Below are 16,245 nucleotides of genomic sequence, written 5' to 3'. Positions count from 1 at the left end.
GTCGTGACTAGATAAAGTCACAGCTGTTGTGCGACTTGTTTACCATCCCTACCCGATCCATAACATAATCCGCATCCCGCATCGTTCACCGTGCATATCGCTTCGGTCACTCGACATATCGCATCGCTTCGCCGCGGTGGGGAAACGGAAGAGAAAGAGAGAGAAGAGAGAGAGAGAGAGAGGAGAGAGAGAGAGAGAGAGGAGAGGACGAGGAAGAGTGAGAAAGGGCGAGAAAGAGGTTAGGTTATGGTACCGCGCCCCACGTGACCGCGGTCACATAACATAACCTCCTGGACTGGATGACAAGTAGCGGTGCGGCGACGGGGTTTCGGCTTGTCATGTCCGACCTGACTAACCTGAGCGAACGAGGGAAACGTCTCGGATTACGATATCGAGGCAACCTGACGATTCCATGATAGGTTCGTCGATTCATGCGCGAGCGAAAACGCTAAAGTACGGCGAGAACATTGCTGCGGGCCCAGGAAGAAGGCCGACGCGAGGTACCGCGGGGATGAGAGCCCACGCCACATCCGTGATCCGGATCGTTGCTGCTTCCTGGGAGGAGGAAGGCGAGCGGGACGCGCGACGATCGGCGCCGGGTCGGACATTCTCCTGGAGCCACGCGACATTTAGCTATTAACGCGACGTTTTGGCCAGTTTTGGCATGACGTATTGTCTATTGTTTTATCTATCTGCTATCTCGTTTCCACGGAACCACCTTGCGGTCGGGACTCGGGACAGATCTAACTGAATGGTCATTTCTCTAGCTTCGTGCCCGCAAAGGAGTCTAGGAGGTCGCGAGTCGCCACGGCGAAGGATCGCGTGGAGAACGGTGAACGGTTGACAGTTGTCTCCTCCTCCGTCAGCGGTGGTCAGCGGGGGCTGACCGACGTTGACGGAAACGAGACGGAAGATAGCTGATAGCGGTGATAGCAGCGGGAGTGCGGGGCGGAGTATCACGTGATCGCGGTGGCTTCCTACGAGGGACACCGTCGAGGGGTGCGCCACCGACAGGCGGGTAAGGCTGGCATCCTACAAGGAGAGGAAGGCGAGCTTTCTGGGCCCTGGAGTCGAGAGTCGAGTCGGATAATCGTTACACGACGACGCCGACGGCTCGGCTCAAGGCTGATACCGCAATTTACTAACGTTCGCGATCTGCTAGGCCACGCCGGGGCAGCTCGCGACGCCGATCTCAAGACACTCAAGGGTGTCTGAGGCAGTCAACAGCAATCAGTAGCACACAGAAGCGTCGTATCTGGAATCTCCACGAGGTAAAAGACCTGTTTACCTCATGAGGTTTCCACAAAGACGATAACCGCAACGAGACTGTTAATATTCTTTCAGCAGACCCACCGAGCCCGTCTGAACGCTAGAAACTACCGCTTGGGTCCGCCGAATTGTGTCTAGTATGCAGCAGTTGTTATCATTATAGGTAATCTTGCAGACACGAAGCTTATGAGTATTATTGCCGCTGCGTATCTTCGTATCTGAGTCCTGTTGAAGTAAATATATGATACATACCTATGCCCTCTGATTTAATAGCTTGTGGTAATAGCTGCGTTGGCTATATATCACAATGGATGATACGATGATTGTATAAATAGATTATATATATGGATTTGTGAGCTATATATCCTGTATTTTTTTTTTCGGTGAACCAACTAGACTTTACTAGACGCCTTCTGCCAAAGGTGATGACCAAAATGGCGTCCCACGAGAGCAGCGAAGGTTCGATAAAATCTCCCGTCACAGATAAAGTAAATATGACGTCGGAGTCAAAAACGGACGAGGAAGAATCAACGCTTCACCGCCAGTTGACCGACCGATGAGCCGGAGCGACACAGCTGCCGATGCAAAAGAGAATCAAACATTGAAGTCAACTGATGACTGTACGAGCGTACAGACAAAAGATTCTGATAATACAATAACGACAACAGAGGTGATTTGAAGCCATTGGCGATTGATAAGAATAAGCAAGACGACGGTAAGATGGACGAGAAGCAAGAGACGCAAAATCTAGCCTCACCTGCAGATCCGCAAAATGTAAAAGAAGAAAAGGAAGTTAAAAAAAGAAGATAGCAAAGACTCCTCGACAAAAAAAAGGACCTGTTTTAAAACGAAAGCGAAAAACTTTAAGGTTAGTACAGACATATTTCTAAAAGTTATATTTTAGATATAAAAAGAAACACGTTGATATTTTCAGCAAGGAATTTCCCGTGGGGGAGAGCGCCACCAGGAGGAAGAAGGTGAAAACTGACCACGACCGATTTGTTGGCGATGTCACAAGGAGAAGGTTGACGCCGCCTATTGCACCGCCTGTCCTCGTTCGTGGCATCGTAAATGTATAGGTGGCAACCCATATTCAGTACATTCGGCACCTCAATATTCGGCATATTCGAATAAGTGGATTTGCGGAGAATGCGCGACCATCTTAAAAGCGGAAAATGCCGAAACGCGTTCCATAGCCATGGCGCAGTTGTCCATCGATCAATTGTGCATGTTGCTCAAACATGTGGTTGAGAGATTACACGATTATCCTGGTGTATGTACATCCTTTCTCATCGAGTGCTATAGCGTACTGAAATTTTATTGCATTATTCATTTACTTATTTAATATATTTCTAATTAATTTTTACTCTTGATGTAGTCCGAACCATTTTGCAAACCGGTGGATCTCATAGAGGTGCCAACTTATTTGGATTACGTTATCAAGCCGATGGATCTGAGCCTTTTGGAATCAAATGTGCGATCTAAGCTTTACGGCAGCACCGATGCGTTTATGGCCGATGCAAAATGGATTCAGCATAATTGCATCGTGTTCAATACGTGTACGTGACAACTCGCTGTGCTTTTAAGTCTGTCGAAATCATCGAGTATTAAAGATAAACAAGCTTATTCTCTGTTGATATCTGTTGTAGGCGGTGGAGTTTACGCAGACACGTCGAAGCTGACGAACGCGGCGAAGCAGCTCATCAAAGTAGCGCGTCAAGAAGTCTCGGAAATTGAGGCGTGTCCCGACTGCTACGCACATAGTCGGAACTTACCGAGGCCTCAACCGTCATGGTTTATCGAGCCCTGCCGCCGACCGCATCCACTTGTGTGGGCCAAACTGAAGGGATTCCCGTTTGGCCGGCAAAAGCGATGCCTCGCGTGAATTCTCAGGGATACGTAGACGTGCGTTTCTTCGGCGAACACGATCGCGCCTGGGTGTCGCCGAAGGATCTCTTCTTGTATTCCGAGGAGCCACCCGCGCCATCCCCCCGTAAACGGAAAACCGACATGGACGAGTGTGTGCGAGAGATCACTCGGCACTGCAGAAAGCTCGCGCTTATGTTCGGCCAGTTTAAGTTTGCGCCACCCAAAGTTCAGTACGATCCGAACGATCCGATGCAGATACAGCTGATGCTACCGAATTACAATCCCCTCGAACCCAACAACCCTTCGCCCAATCCCGAGTTTTCCACACCTCAGAAGAAGACGCCCCAGAAAAAACGAAGTTTCCTTAAAGGTAAATCACAGAGTGACGAGTTGACCGATGGCGAAATAGATACTGACTCGAAAGGCAACGCTCATGAAAGGAGAACGAAGCTACATCGCCAAAAGTACAAAAATTAGATGCTGATGTTAAGGATACTTCAAGCTCGCAAATTAATCTAGGTGATGGTCCTAATAAATTAAATAAGAAAACAGATCAAGAGAGTGTTAAGTCAACTCCTCAAGAAGTTGCTCAAAACAAAACGGTAAGAGGTGAAAAATCGAGAAATGCGAGGACATCGACGTCTCGATTAAATGTTACGGATAATAACGCCGAAAATAATAGCACAAGTCCTAATACCAGCAACTCAGGCAAGAACAATTCGCAAAAAGCGAAGAACGATGTGAAGTCGCCTACAAAAAGTTTGCCTAGGATTGTGGAGGGTGAATCCACATCGTCCGACACGGCGCGAATGAAGAAAAGCCTTTTGAAAAATATTATCAATCCTAAACTGGCACTCTCCCAAATGGACAACTCGAAAGCGGTTACGAAGCAGACGAAGAGAGTGTTGAAACCAAAAACGAGGATCGTTAACAAGCTAAACGCGGAGAAAGAATTGACGACTGCTGCCGCGAGCAAGGAGAATGAGAAACAGTCGAATTCGAGTAAACCCATTTCGCTGTTGAAGAATAACAAGGAATCGTCGAGTGTACAAAAGAGCACACCCGAAATTGACATAATGCTATCGCCTTCTACAGCGTCGAACGCGAGTGTCACTCATACCATTCCATCGACGAATTCGATCGTTCCTATGGCGGATAAATCCGTGTTACTCCTCGTGGTGAACGGGACAGCAGCTGAATCCGCGCAACAGGTCGCGTCGACGATCGACTGTCAAGGCAACAAGGATGCTCAACAAGGATGTCCAACAAGATTTTCTTCGACGACAGAGGGACAGCATAATTCGCCTAAAAGAAGGAGAGCAAGGCTAGGAAGAGCTTTCCCAGATCGCCCAATTCACGAAACGTTCAACGTCCGTTGTCGGACGCAAGCGCAATTATTCAGGTCTCTCCGGCTAGGCAAGAAACGTTATCGACTTATGAACTAATACCTCCGGAGGCTGGACCGATCAGCGCGCGTTTGCACCATGATGCGCACGACCTCGCGAGGAGAATGGGCCATTTGATGGAAGAGACGTACAAGGCGGCAGCTCAGGAGAACGTTAACGGCGAGAATGGCACCGCTGACAATTATCAGGCGACCATATTCTTCTTGCGGATGCAGATCGAGCATATGAAGTGGCAGCATCAGCAGCAGCTAGCCGAGTTGAAACATAACGCAGGTATACCTGTCTTTTCTGTCTAGCGAAATCGTTCGATAGTCAATTATTAATGTGAAAACACTTCAGGAAACGTTATAAATTTCAGATCGTACTCTGCGCGAGATGCGCGCGAGTTTGGAAGCGGATAGATTGCGATCGCTCGAGGAAGTTCGCAAAGAGATCGAAAAGGAGAAGATCCGATGTATCGAGGAGACCAAGAAGAAGCAATGGTGCGCCAAGTGCGGACAGGAAGCGATGTTTTACTGTTGCTGGAACACCGCTTATTGTAATTATCCGTGCCAGCAGTCGCATTGGCCTACGCACATGCGAACGTGTTCCCAGCAGCCTGCGTACACTACCGTCGTCTCGGTTGCAAATACGAATCCGCAGCAGGTAATGCCCAGATTAAGTGGATAACTTTGAACTTGTGAAGAGCCAGAGTGAGTTAGTGGAAGTCTCAGTTCTCAAACGAGAAGTTCTATTGTAGCATTTCAGGCTTTCGATGCCTAAATGCTACAATAGAATACTATAGGCCTGTTCTTTTTTAGGCTGAATCTTTGACTATGGGTCTGTTTTCTATTGCTGAACTGTTCCTTTCAATATAGAATAAAAAAGATAAACTCTCTGAACTAGCGCAGCCAGTTTAATAATAAAAAACAGACCTAATGTTATTTTATCTTATGTCAAGAAACTTTCCTTGCTCGTTTATTTTTTTTTTTTAATTGTAAAAATCATTTGCGATATAAAGAAATTAGAATAATATGGATGAAGAAATATTGAGACCGTCTAGTTCTAGTCTAATATATTTGTTGACAATTCACGTTTTATTGGCTCCTATCAGAGTCCATTGTTCACAAATTAACTTACACTATTGACACTCTGAACGCTTCAAAGTTCAATTTTGATTTTAAATCGTTCCTGTGACATGATTAAATGGTTACAATTGTATTGCAAACAGTTTAGAAGTATTTTACTTTTCAGAGCAATAACATCGTAACACACGATTCTACGAGCAAGCCGTATCCTCTATCACCCGGCAAATTGAGTGGAATTTTGCCCTCGTCAGCTTCGTCCCTCAGAAATAAGACCAGCCAAGATACGCTGTAGGCAAATTGCAATTATTTATAACCGATTTCATATCGGCGCGAGTAGGATGAAAAAAGTTTCGATAGCACTGCAGGTAAATTAATATCTGCAAACAACCAGCAAAAATCTTAATTTAAACCACATTGAAACTATCTGAAATCATGTACGTATAATAGTATGTAGTTAATTTCTTTTCTTGATCTTGACATTTTCAACAACGCGATGTAAATAATCCGTAGCGATTAATATCCTTAGAATTTTTGACGTCAGATCATCAAGTTGCAAAAGACTCGAAAATAAGGGTGCAAATTCATCATTAACATTTATAACAATAAACTTGTAGTACTACACCTTTAATTTAATTATTATTAAAAAGTAATAATTTAATAATTATCATAGCAAGTATGAAAGATGTGTAATAAATTACGCTTGAGAAAACGTTAGGTTAAGTAGATTAGATTATATAGATCGATGACTTCTTGTAATACGATAATTATACGTGTTTAATGTGTTTAAGCATTGTCATAATCTGTTTTGAAATTTGATAACGCTACGTTTTGTAACTATGTTATACGTTTCACGTAATTTTTCAGTTCCTCTACAGATGCACTTGAAAAAAACGCGAGATAAGAGAGAAAAATTATTTTTTCAACAGAGCCTCACGACACAAGCCTAAACACGCTTCTAACATAAAGTAATCTACATTCTTGTAAAGAACACGATAAGCGTTTACATTCTCGGTTAAGTCTGATATAGCCTATATGGCGTTTAGGCATGAATAATTTTCAACGTGTTATGAATAAATCATCAAGCAGAGAGATACGTTGAAATTTATATTTACATAACATGTTTCTCCGAACGTTCCTATTCCGTCAACAATCTAAATTTCTAAAAGATAAGTCATCCGTTTTGTTTTTCACCTTTGTCCTCCGAAGATAATTTTCTTTCTCAGATTACACAGATTAAATACAATTTGTAAGTTCTTTGAAAAGAAAGAAGGGATAACTTTGGAGCTGTAAAATAATTTAATTGGGAGTAAGAGGATTAAATGACGAGAGAAAGTACAGAGAGAGAGAGAGAGAATAGAAATGTTCAAAATTCCCCGCTTATGATGACCTCCCGTAAGTTAGCCGGTCAACTTCGACTTTATTAATTTTTTTTTTTTAAATCGTTTGTTGGTCGTTTGTTGGTGATTGTTGGCCTAATTAGAACGTTTGTTGGTTCTTAATTTTTGTTTAAATTAAAAAAGAAAAATTAGCCTTAAGTTAGCCGGAAAAATTTTATTTTTAATTAAAAAAAAGCCTAATCGATGCGTAATCGTTTGCTGATGATTGTTGGTCTAATTTTAGCGTTTGTTGGTTTATTATTAGTCTTAAAAACGAAAAAAACCGAAAAATTATCTCACATTAAAGTAATCGAAGATTGGTTTATTTGCCTACGACTTAAGGTTTATTTCTATCAATTTAAGGCTAACATCTATAAAACTGGCTATGAATACGGGCCTTAACATCGGCAGAAAATCGCGAAAAGATCAAGAAACATGGTGGTTCCCTTGATTTTATCAGTCGAAATATTTGCATTTTACTTTGAATATTAGAGATTAAATCAGTGTACAACAGCTTTAACGTGCACTGAGTGCGTACCAGCTCTGCCAGTGAAAAACGCTATAAAGAGGATTTATATCTTATTTTTTCTTGCATAGATAAACAGAATGTTATCTGCTTGTCAAACAATCATTGTTAAACTAGAGTAACATTTTTTATTATGTTAGCTACACTGTCATTCAAAACAAAATAGATCTTCCCGAAATTTAGATAAAACTTCAGCTTTCCTAATATATAAATTTTGACACTACATTTATAAATACACAAGATACAGATTGTCTGTTTTGCAAAATTTATTGTCTCTTTTTTTTAATTAAAAAATACATGTAACAAAATATAATTTATTTTAGATTTAACGATAATCATTCAACAATTATAAGTTCTGCATCCTTTCAGTACCTTTTATCAGTGCTATCTTTATTATAAAATATATATTTTATATTTGGCACTTGGTCAATTTCACGAGAAGCTTATTTTTGGCAACGTTATCACCTATAGAGCACAGCACGTCCTCAACAATTCCATCTACAGACGCCTTAATAATATGCTGCAAACAGAAAGACGTTAGCTACATCATACGCGTATCGCGCGTTGATATTAATGATCCAGTAAATTCACCTCCATTTTCATAGCGACAATAACAAGCAACGAATCGCCCTTATTTACTGTGTCCCCCTTGTTGACGAAAACCTTGTCAACTAATCCAGGCATCGGGCTCAAAGCGGTGTATGGATTTTGCTCTTCCTGGCTCGTAATCGCGGTCACAAACTTGGGAGTGGGAATAACCAATTGCCATTCACGATCCTACAAACAAAATTGCTCCATAGAAATTAATACGCAAAGCATTACAGTCATTAAATGCTACGCGATTAATTAATCACCTTGGTGAATATGTGTAGCTTGTTATTAAGTTTCACCGTTCGCGCCTTAGTGACAATCTCGTCAATTTCCGCAAACAATTCTAAAGTACCATCAGTCTTCTTCAAAGTTCCAGTTACTTTCCTCCATGGTCCTAATCTATTGACTCTCATCAGATACACATCCGGTTCAGGGTATTTCACCTCCACTATGTTATTTTCTTTTCCAACATCGAAGAGAAATGTACGGTTTAACACGTGATTTAATCTGAGGCCCGTTTCCACAGCGAATGGTGTAAAAGGATCCTTCGTCTCTAAAGACACGCTTAACGACTCCATATCTTCATACAGTATCGAGGCGAGAGTACCCTGTATCAGTATTCTGTTAGATATGTGTAACTTAGGGAATAGTTGCTCAAAATTTTCCTCAATAAACCCCGTATGCACTTCGCCATTTTGAAATTTCGGATGCGCACAGAGATCTTTAATAAATTCTATGTTCGTATCCAAGCCAGCTATCTGTAAATATAATTATTTCAATTATCAATTAAATATATAATAGTACAGTCCTATATTATAAATATAGTATAAATTCTATAATATAATAAGTTCATCTTCGTTTGCCATAAATTTTAAATTTTTTAATTGCACTACTTACATTGTAGTCACTGAGCTTCGATATAAGTACATTAAGGGCTTCGCCTCTGTCCTTTCCCCAGACCACTAATTTCGCTATCATCGGATCGTAATGTACAGATACCTCATCGTTCTGTCGCACTCCAGTTTCGACTCTGACATTGCCCGTTGCTTCAGGAGGCTTTAAGTACAAAAGCTGACCGGCTCCTGGTAAGAAACCATTCCTTGGATTCTGTGATATCACAACGATAAATCCATTCCATGATAAATAAAATCACACTTATACACATTCATCTTGACACACGTAGAGATCCTCGAGTTAGAGTACATTCGCTATCTCTTTCTCTTTAACTTAGACTTTTCTGACGCGTTCATATAGGACAGTCCATGCTGTAAAAGTGTTATAAGTACCGCAGTAATAGATAGCGAATATATATCCTTCTCTCTCGCAGGATTTTGACAAAATTACTTTATAGCTAGACTCTAATTCTAAGATCTTTAGGCACGTGGAACGCGAATAGACAAAATACGATGAGCCATTACCTCGGCATAAATTCTCGCTTCAAACGCGTGGCCGTTAAGACCGATCTGTTCTTGCTTAAGCGGGAGTTCCTCGCCGCTCGCAATTCTCAATTGCCACTCAACCAGATCCAAGCCGGTAATCGCCTCGGTGACGGGATGCTCTACCTGGAGACGCGTATTCATCTCCATAAAGTGGAAACTGTGATTATTCCGATCCATTATGAACTCCACCGTTCCAGCGCCTACATATCCCACAGCTTTAGCGGCACGCACAGCCGCTTCGCCCAATTCCTGCCTCAGCTCCTGAGAAATGCCAGGCTGTAAAATAAAGAGTCACATATAATCGCTTTGGTTTTCCATCGTTCCGTAAATCTCTACAATAGGGAAAAGATACGTACAGCAGGCGCTTCCTCGATCACTTTCTGATGTCTCCTTTGCACGGAGCAGTCTCTTTCAAATAGATAGACGACATTCCCGTGCTTGTCAGCAAAGATCTGTACTTCCACATGCCTAGGGTCGATAACGTATTTTTCCAGAAGCACCGCTGAATCGCCAAAGGCCTTCTCGGACTCGGTTCTCGCGGATTCCAGCGCCTCGACGAAATCGGACTCCCTCTGAGCGATCCTCATACCTTTCCCGCCACCACCGCGCACGGCTTTGATCATCAATGGAAAGCCAATCTTCCTGGCTTCTGCCAATAGCGTTTCGTTCGTCTGATCCTCACCATGATATCCTACGAACATGCGGAATATTAGAAAAATATGATTCTGTTTTATTATATATATATTTAGAATAGGAAAAACATCCACCTTCTATGATAGGAACTCCAGCTTTTGTCATGATAGCCTTTGAGGTGTTCTTTATACCCATATCTCTGATGGCACTGGCTGGTGGACCAATAAATATGATATTCTCCTTCTGGCATAGCTCCGCGAATTCTGTATTCTCCGAAAGAAATCCATACCCCGGATGCACGGCATGGCACTTTGCCTGCTTGGCCACCGATATAATCTTGTCCTGCCGCAGGTAACTCTGGCTTGATTGAGCCGGACCGATGCTGTAAGCCTCATCGGCCTGCTCCACGTGCATGGAATTCCTGTCTGCCTCGCTGTACACCGCCACGGTCCTTACGCCGAGCTTCTTGGCAGTTTTCGTTATGCGACATGCTATCTCTCCTCGGTTTGCTATCAGAATCTGCAACATGGATCTCTATTGAAATGAGCGTATCTCTTGAGCGACAATCAGTCATTTTGGAAACTGACCTTGTTGATCCTGTCGATCCTCGAAGCCGACTGATGTGTATTCCGAACATACGAGGTTAGCTGATTCCTACAATCACGTTAGTAATTAATATGTATTAAGATAGTACATACAACAAAAGAGAATATTGAAAAGATATCATATGCCACTTGCCTGTGAAACACTGACTTTAATTTTTCAAAATGATACATGATTTATGTGTTTCAACTCGACAGGTATATAATAAGATGCAGTAAATGTATTCCTTCAGGTTGATTTATCTTCCTTTCACATCCTGCTGAGCTGTAACAACATGCTTACGTGACTGTTTCTTATCAGTCCCATGACTCGATGATACCCATTTGTGATGACCCTGCAACCTGCAACCGATCCTATAGAAGCACATATATCTTAAAAAATTCCTATAGAAATAGCAGACAAAACTTGTAATATTAAAAAGGGCTAAAAATGCCTCAGAAAGTGCTGCATACACAAGATTTTTGCAAGTCATCTGTTTAATATTAAATAATAATTAATCTAAAAAAATTCATTTTTTTATTTACTCAATCTATTTTTTCCCGCTTACTATTAAAAGAATTCATAATAATAACTGCGTAATATGAGTGAAAAACAGTGAATTGTTAGGTGAATTATCGTCGTACTCACCTCGTGATATTTTATTATGAAAATAACAGCGACTTTGGATTTTGGACAAGAGAGTCGAACGTTGCATGATAATGCAGGAACCTGGTTAAATGGAGCAGCAAGGTAAAACAGGTGGTAATACAGGAATCTACCCTTTCGGATTATAATGCAAATTATCCAATGATCCGCAAAGATCTTCCCGAGAACTCCGCCAGAAAGCGCGCCCATCTCCCGCCAATGCCCGCCATTCCGCCGCATTAACTCTTTGTCACGCGTCCTTGTCCACCTTTGTCACGTAATGATTTCTAATTGACGCTTTGTACCGCTAATATTGGTATTTGGTATGTGTAGACGGAGATTTATGAAGATTGTCACCTACACCGTACTGGCAATAGTGGCAATGCCGCTCCATTATTACGATCTGACGCGAAGCTTCGGAGGAGTCACGAAGGCGATCGAATGCTCGTAATATAATTCATCTCACTTTCTTAATCATTTCCCTCGAATCCTCTTCGCTATTTTGAAAACGGCAACGATAACTTTAAAATCATTGAAAGTTTCCTTATCCAAATTGACCGTTCTAGGCGATCGCGAGAAGAAGAGTTTTTACAGACGCAGATCGACAAATACGAAGATGCGATATCGTTTCACCGTGCATGAGATCCCAGAGAGAGAGCGCGAGAATATTTGCGAGGGGTTGGATATGATTTCGCGATGGAATCGAGGCACGAGGCTGCGGTCGACGGTCGTTTGTCCTGGTCCTGACGCGGCGCTAATTCGATCGACGCCGTAGCACCGTCGATTTGGCTCCTTTGAATTAGCCCGATGATACAAACATTACAAATCCCCCGGCGGGCAATTCCCGCTGCAGTCGAGCCGTTCCAGTTGATTCGGGGAGAACGCCAGAATTATCGATGCCTCTTGTAAATGAGAGACGAGAGGAGGTCCTTTAACGCTGTTATAATCAATAAGGGGCTCTTCGATTCCGAATTATAAATTAGGAATAAAAAAATTATCGAGAGATTTGCAGATCTCGTCCGAATAAATTCAAGAATATGCATCCAGGACGTCGACAAGGCCGAAAATTTTTAAGCTAATCAGCAAAATTGCAATGACAATATGTAAGTATGTTTAGAAATGCCCTCCATTATAAAAATATAACGCCATTTCAATCGATATATCGCCCTTTTAGTTTCGTAAAGATAGCGATTTTCGATCCTCTTCATGATCAGAGAGCCACCAACGCCTGTAAAATGATCCACACGCAGAGAAAAAGATCGATTCCGAGTTCGGATCGAACGAGCCGGGATTTATAGAATCCCGATCCCGCGCACGACCGAGTCGAAATCGAGTCTACGCGCAATGTAATCACGCATTATCGCACGCGTGTTTGCGTTTACGGGCGCGTGCACGTTCGCGCTTTCGCGCGCGCACGTAAAGGACCATCACCGACGCCGCACGCGGAAATCCGGATTTGCGTGCATGGCACACGGGCAGCACACCCACACACGCATGCGAAAGGGGAGATTTTGTACGGCCGGTGCCAGATTGATTTGGTTTACCTAAACCGCTATCCCGTCCCCCTCCTGCTGGAAATCAGAGAGAGAGAGAGAGAGAGAGAGAGAGAGAGAGAGAAGAGAGGAAAGAGGGTGCCGTGGATACCGCCCTGAATTTTCCGCCGGCAAGTCGCGGCGAGGAAGGGTGTTTACTCAAGACACGACAATTCATTACGTAATTGAATTGAATGAGCCCTCTCCTTCGCTCCGCATCGCCCATCCCCTTCCGAAGCGTTCGGCTCGAACCGTGTACGCGTGCGAATGCTCAGGCACGCGTGTGCGTGGTGTACGCGAGCCGAAGGGTGGACCGGGATTCAGAGGTGGATTAAGGGCCGGAAGGGGCCCCCGGAAGCCGAGGTAAGTCGATCGGTAAGCCTTGTGCGAAGGTGAGGTTCTCAAAGGTATCTGTGAGAACAGCTTCCTTGAATCGCATTTTACTCGAGAATATTCTCTCGATTTGCGTCAGATATAGATCCGGTGAGAACTTGTGGAAAAACCCTTTAAAGTATACGTACATAATTAATTTTTAAGTATAGCAACAAACAATAAAACGATTGCAAGTGAGTGTTAATTAATCAGATTAAAAATGTCAGTAATATCCAAATTGCGAATGCTTTACAGTTTTTTACGTAGAAATCGTCTGACTTCGCGGACAACAGATATAATCGCGATCAAACATTGAGATATAAATCGCAGACGCCGTAACAGTCTAATTTCTTTCAGAAGTTCCACTGCACGTCGCCTCGAAACGCGATTGTCCCGCGGATGATGCCGCGCGGGATTTCGCTACGTCCCTGGTGGGACACACCGTAAACCCCCCGTTTCGTCGCCGGCATATATCGCGCGGCGTCTGCACTCCTCTTCTCTGAGGCCGGGGAGATCCGAAGGCTGGGACCGACCGGAGGGGCTGGTAGCGAGAGCGACCGAATTAAACGATTAGTTAAACTGATTTCGAGTTAGGCGAATGAATAAGTAATCGGATTTCTCGTTAAGGTAATCGCATTGCGCCCTGATTGGCTCCGTCTGCCTGCGTTATAGGCCGCACTCCCGGCATTTTGCCCCTCTCTTCGTCCCCCCCGTTCACCCTCGTCCACGTCTATGTGCCGTTCTCCCTCCTCTCCTCCTCTCTCTCTCTCTCTCTCTCTCTCTCTCTCTCTCTCTCTGCCGTAAGAGCGAAGAGAGGGTGCCCTCTCATCGTTTGCACGGGGGTGTCCTCGCGCATTCCCATTGTCGCCGTCTCATCTCCCAGAAATTGAGAAGCGCAAGCGTTTCCAGTAATGTACACGCACCGACTTTTCCACTCACATTTCCCGTTATCTCGTTGCCATCGCACTATCAATTACGATCATTTAATTAGCAGAACGACAGTATATCAAAAGTGCTTCAGAATTCGATAATTTAAAAAAGCATTCTTTGACAAATTTGATACTGTTTTCATTGAAGTATAATATCTAATCTTATCTTTTATCTTATTTCACTTAGCCTTTCTTTGACTTCGTATGTTGTCAATCAAAGATTCATTCTCCTTTTCTCTTTGTTCGCGTATAGATTGAAGACCGTAACGTGTCTTCATAAATTCGAGAACAAAAAGTTAAATGTCGAAAATGTTTCAAGTTGCATTCAAATGCGTTTGTATCCATTCGCACTTCTCGAGCAGACTTTATCATTCTCCCTTCCGGTCCGTCCGTATCCCGTGAAACGGACCGACAACGTGGAGTCTGCTAGTACCCCGAGCAATTACATTCCCCGAACGCAATCCCATTTAAATATTGTCGAGTTTGGCGGCGACAAACACGGGGCACATGTCCCAGGGTCGCATTCACTTGGCGCGAGGAGAGATTTGCGGCGTACCGATGTCGCTCGCGAAGGAGGACAACTTCCATAAATTTAATATCGCGCTGATGTGGATTTAGCGACACGATGGGAGGCAGCGAATACTGGGATGTCATCTCCGGCGAGACTGGCGCAACAAACGCGACGTACTTTATCGGGGACGGTAAATCGCCGCCTGAGAAATCGAGATTGGCAAGAACGAAATCGAGTTTACGTCGGGCCGATGTACATCATCCTGACAACCCTGAGAGTTCACTTACGCACCGTCGAAAAGGAAGACGAGGAGAGAACAAAGGGAAGAGAAAAGAGGAAAGAGCGTTACTGGTGAGAAGAGAAGTGGATATTGAAACGGAGAAATATATAGGAGCTGAGAGAGTGAGGCAGCATGTGACAGAAGAAATGCACTTGTCACGTGTAACATGCAGGGCCGCTTTATGTGCATCGTGATCTCTTTCACTGCCAGATTTATTTCTTTCTGAAGATTCCTATGAGATCCTCGATCTATACATATATTCCTATTTTCACATATTTTATGGTAAAGGTAGTTGTAATTAGCGTTTTCATGATATATCAGCGATTTTACAGAAAATATATTGAATACTGGCAATTCTACATAGAAATATAATCAATAATTTTTACGTTAAAAGACTCATTATTTTGCCTGTAATATGTGGCATATACTGTCTTGTAGATTCTTCACATTCAACAAATATCTAAAAAGCGAAAGAGATTATCTTAAAAAGTGAAATAAGCAGGAAACGATTTGTAAAAAAATATAATCTTTTATAATCGGATTATAATTTATATGCACGTGTAATTCATGTCCACGTTATCCGTGATTTATTGAGAAAAAGATAACGTGTTCAAAATTCCCGAGCTCGTTCGTAAAATAACTCTCTCTTTTCAGACCCGGCGCAGAAAGTCGGCGATCCGACGACCGATAACGAGGCCAGACAAAAAGGAGGAGCTTCGACCGCGGAAAGCATGGGATTAATTACCGCGTGCCCACGGCGGCGGCGGCGGCGGCGGCGGCGGCGGCGGCCTGTTTCTGCCTCCAGGTAAATACAGCGGCCCTGGCGGTCGACTACGGGGCACGGAGGAGGACACGGGAGGACGGTAGGATGGTCGCCGAGCGGCGCGGGCGTCCTACCCCCGGCCAGCGGCGAGGGGTAGTTTCGCCGCGAACGTTTCCGCGGCGGGCGGAAAAGCGGGCGCAAATGCTAATGAGCGTCGGTTTGGGGGGTAGATCGTGCCTGCCTCCCGAAAGGGGTCGAGGGGTCTGCGAGCCCCGGATCGTGTCTCGTGCCGGAAACGCGAAGGAGGGAGAAGCGTGGAGGAGCACCACGGGGCGTTTCCATCACGCCCATCAGCGTGCGGATTGGCCGGCGGCCGAATGGCGTCCTGGAGGACGCGTGGCGTCGGGACGCCGACGTCGGGATGTGCCTCCCGTCGACGTGTCTCCCCGGCGACG

At 43.9% G+C, this 16,245-nt stretch overlaps 2 protein-coding genes and 1 long non-coding RNA gene across 4 annotated transcripts; 2 read left to right on the top strand and 1 right to left on the bottom strand.

The window, feature by feature from the left end:
* Positions 1-1,356: 1,356 nt before the first annotated feature.
* LOC139774983 (MYND-type zinc finger-containing chromatin reader ZMYND8-like) lies at positions 1,357-6,398 on the top strand. Its single transcript, XM_071710596.1, is given in 13 exon segments — positions 1,357-1,502; positions 1,666-1,791; positions 1,794-1,927; positions 1,930-2,078; positions 2,204-2,265; positions 2,268-2,542; positions 2,648-2,828; positions 2,919-3,122; positions 3,125-3,571; positions 3,574-4,445; positions 4,448-4,817; positions 4,903-5,189; positions 5,778-6,398. Coding segments are annotated over 12 exon segments (3,204 nt in total). The 5' UTR covers positions 1,357-1,502; positions 1,666-1,694; the 3' UTR covers positions 5,904-6,398.
* A 655-nt stretch (positions 6,399-7,053) lies between these two features.
* Positions 7,054-11,505, bottom strand: Mccc1 (Methylcrotonoyl-CoA carboxylase 1). Of its 2 annotated transcripts, none has more exons than XM_071710815.1 (10): positions 11,407-11,505; positions 10,915-11,132; positions 10,764-10,830; positions 10,311-10,695; positions 9,900-10,234; positions 9,523-9,819; positions 9,002-9,211; positions 8,368-8,862; positions 8,105-8,290; positions 7,054-8,033 (listed from the first exon to the last, which is right to left on the bottom strand). In XM_071710815.1, the coding sequence occupies exons 2-10, from the start codon at positions 10,950-10,952 to the stop codon at positions 7,923-7,925; spliced, it is 2,124 nt and encodes a 707-aa protein (XP_071566916.1). In that variant the 5' UTR covers positions 10,953-11,132; positions 11,407-11,505; the 3' UTR covers positions 7,054-7,922. The 2 variants fall into 2 exon arrangements, with proteins under 2 accessions (XP_071566916.1, XP_071566917.1); XM_071710816.1 differs by having other exon boundaries at positions 10,915-11,120; positions 11,407-11,473.
* LOC139775087 (uncharacterized) lies at positions 11,417-14,317 on the top strand. Its single transcript, XR_011718731.1, has 5 exons — positions 11,417-11,508; positions 11,737-11,850; positions 11,970-12,506; positions 12,578-13,298; positions 13,665-14,317. It is a non-coding gene; the product is annotated as an uncharacterized lncRNA (long non-coding RNA).
* The last annotated feature ends 1,928 nt before the right edge of the window (positions 14,318-16,245 follow it).

Source organism: Temnothorax nylanderi, unplaced genomic scaffold (genome assembly GCF_030848795.1).
Source record: "Temnothorax nylanderi isolate EJ_2023f unplaced genomic scaffold, tnyl_v1.0 TNYL_tig0091_pilon, whole genome shotgun sequence".
NCBI lineage: Eukaryota > Metazoa > Arthropoda > Insecta > Hymenoptera > Formicidae > Temnothorax > Temnothorax nylanderi.
This window is presented reverse-complemented; position numbering and strand designations above follow the sequence as displayed.

Bases quoted from the DNA above. Each gene is read 5' to 3' on its own strand.
- Mccc1 (XM_071710815.1), bottom strand. From the start codon at position 10,952: ATGTATCATTTTGAAAAATTAAAGTCAGTGTTTCACAG. The intron at 9,820-9,899 runs GTACGTATCTTT...TTTATTTTACAG, and splicing joins TGATCGAGGAAGCGCCTGCT to CCTGGCATTTCTCAGGAGCT. The intron at 8,291-8,367 runs GTGATTAATTAA...TTTTGTTTGTAG, and splicing joins AGCTACACATATTCACCAAG to GATCGTGAATGGCAATTGGT.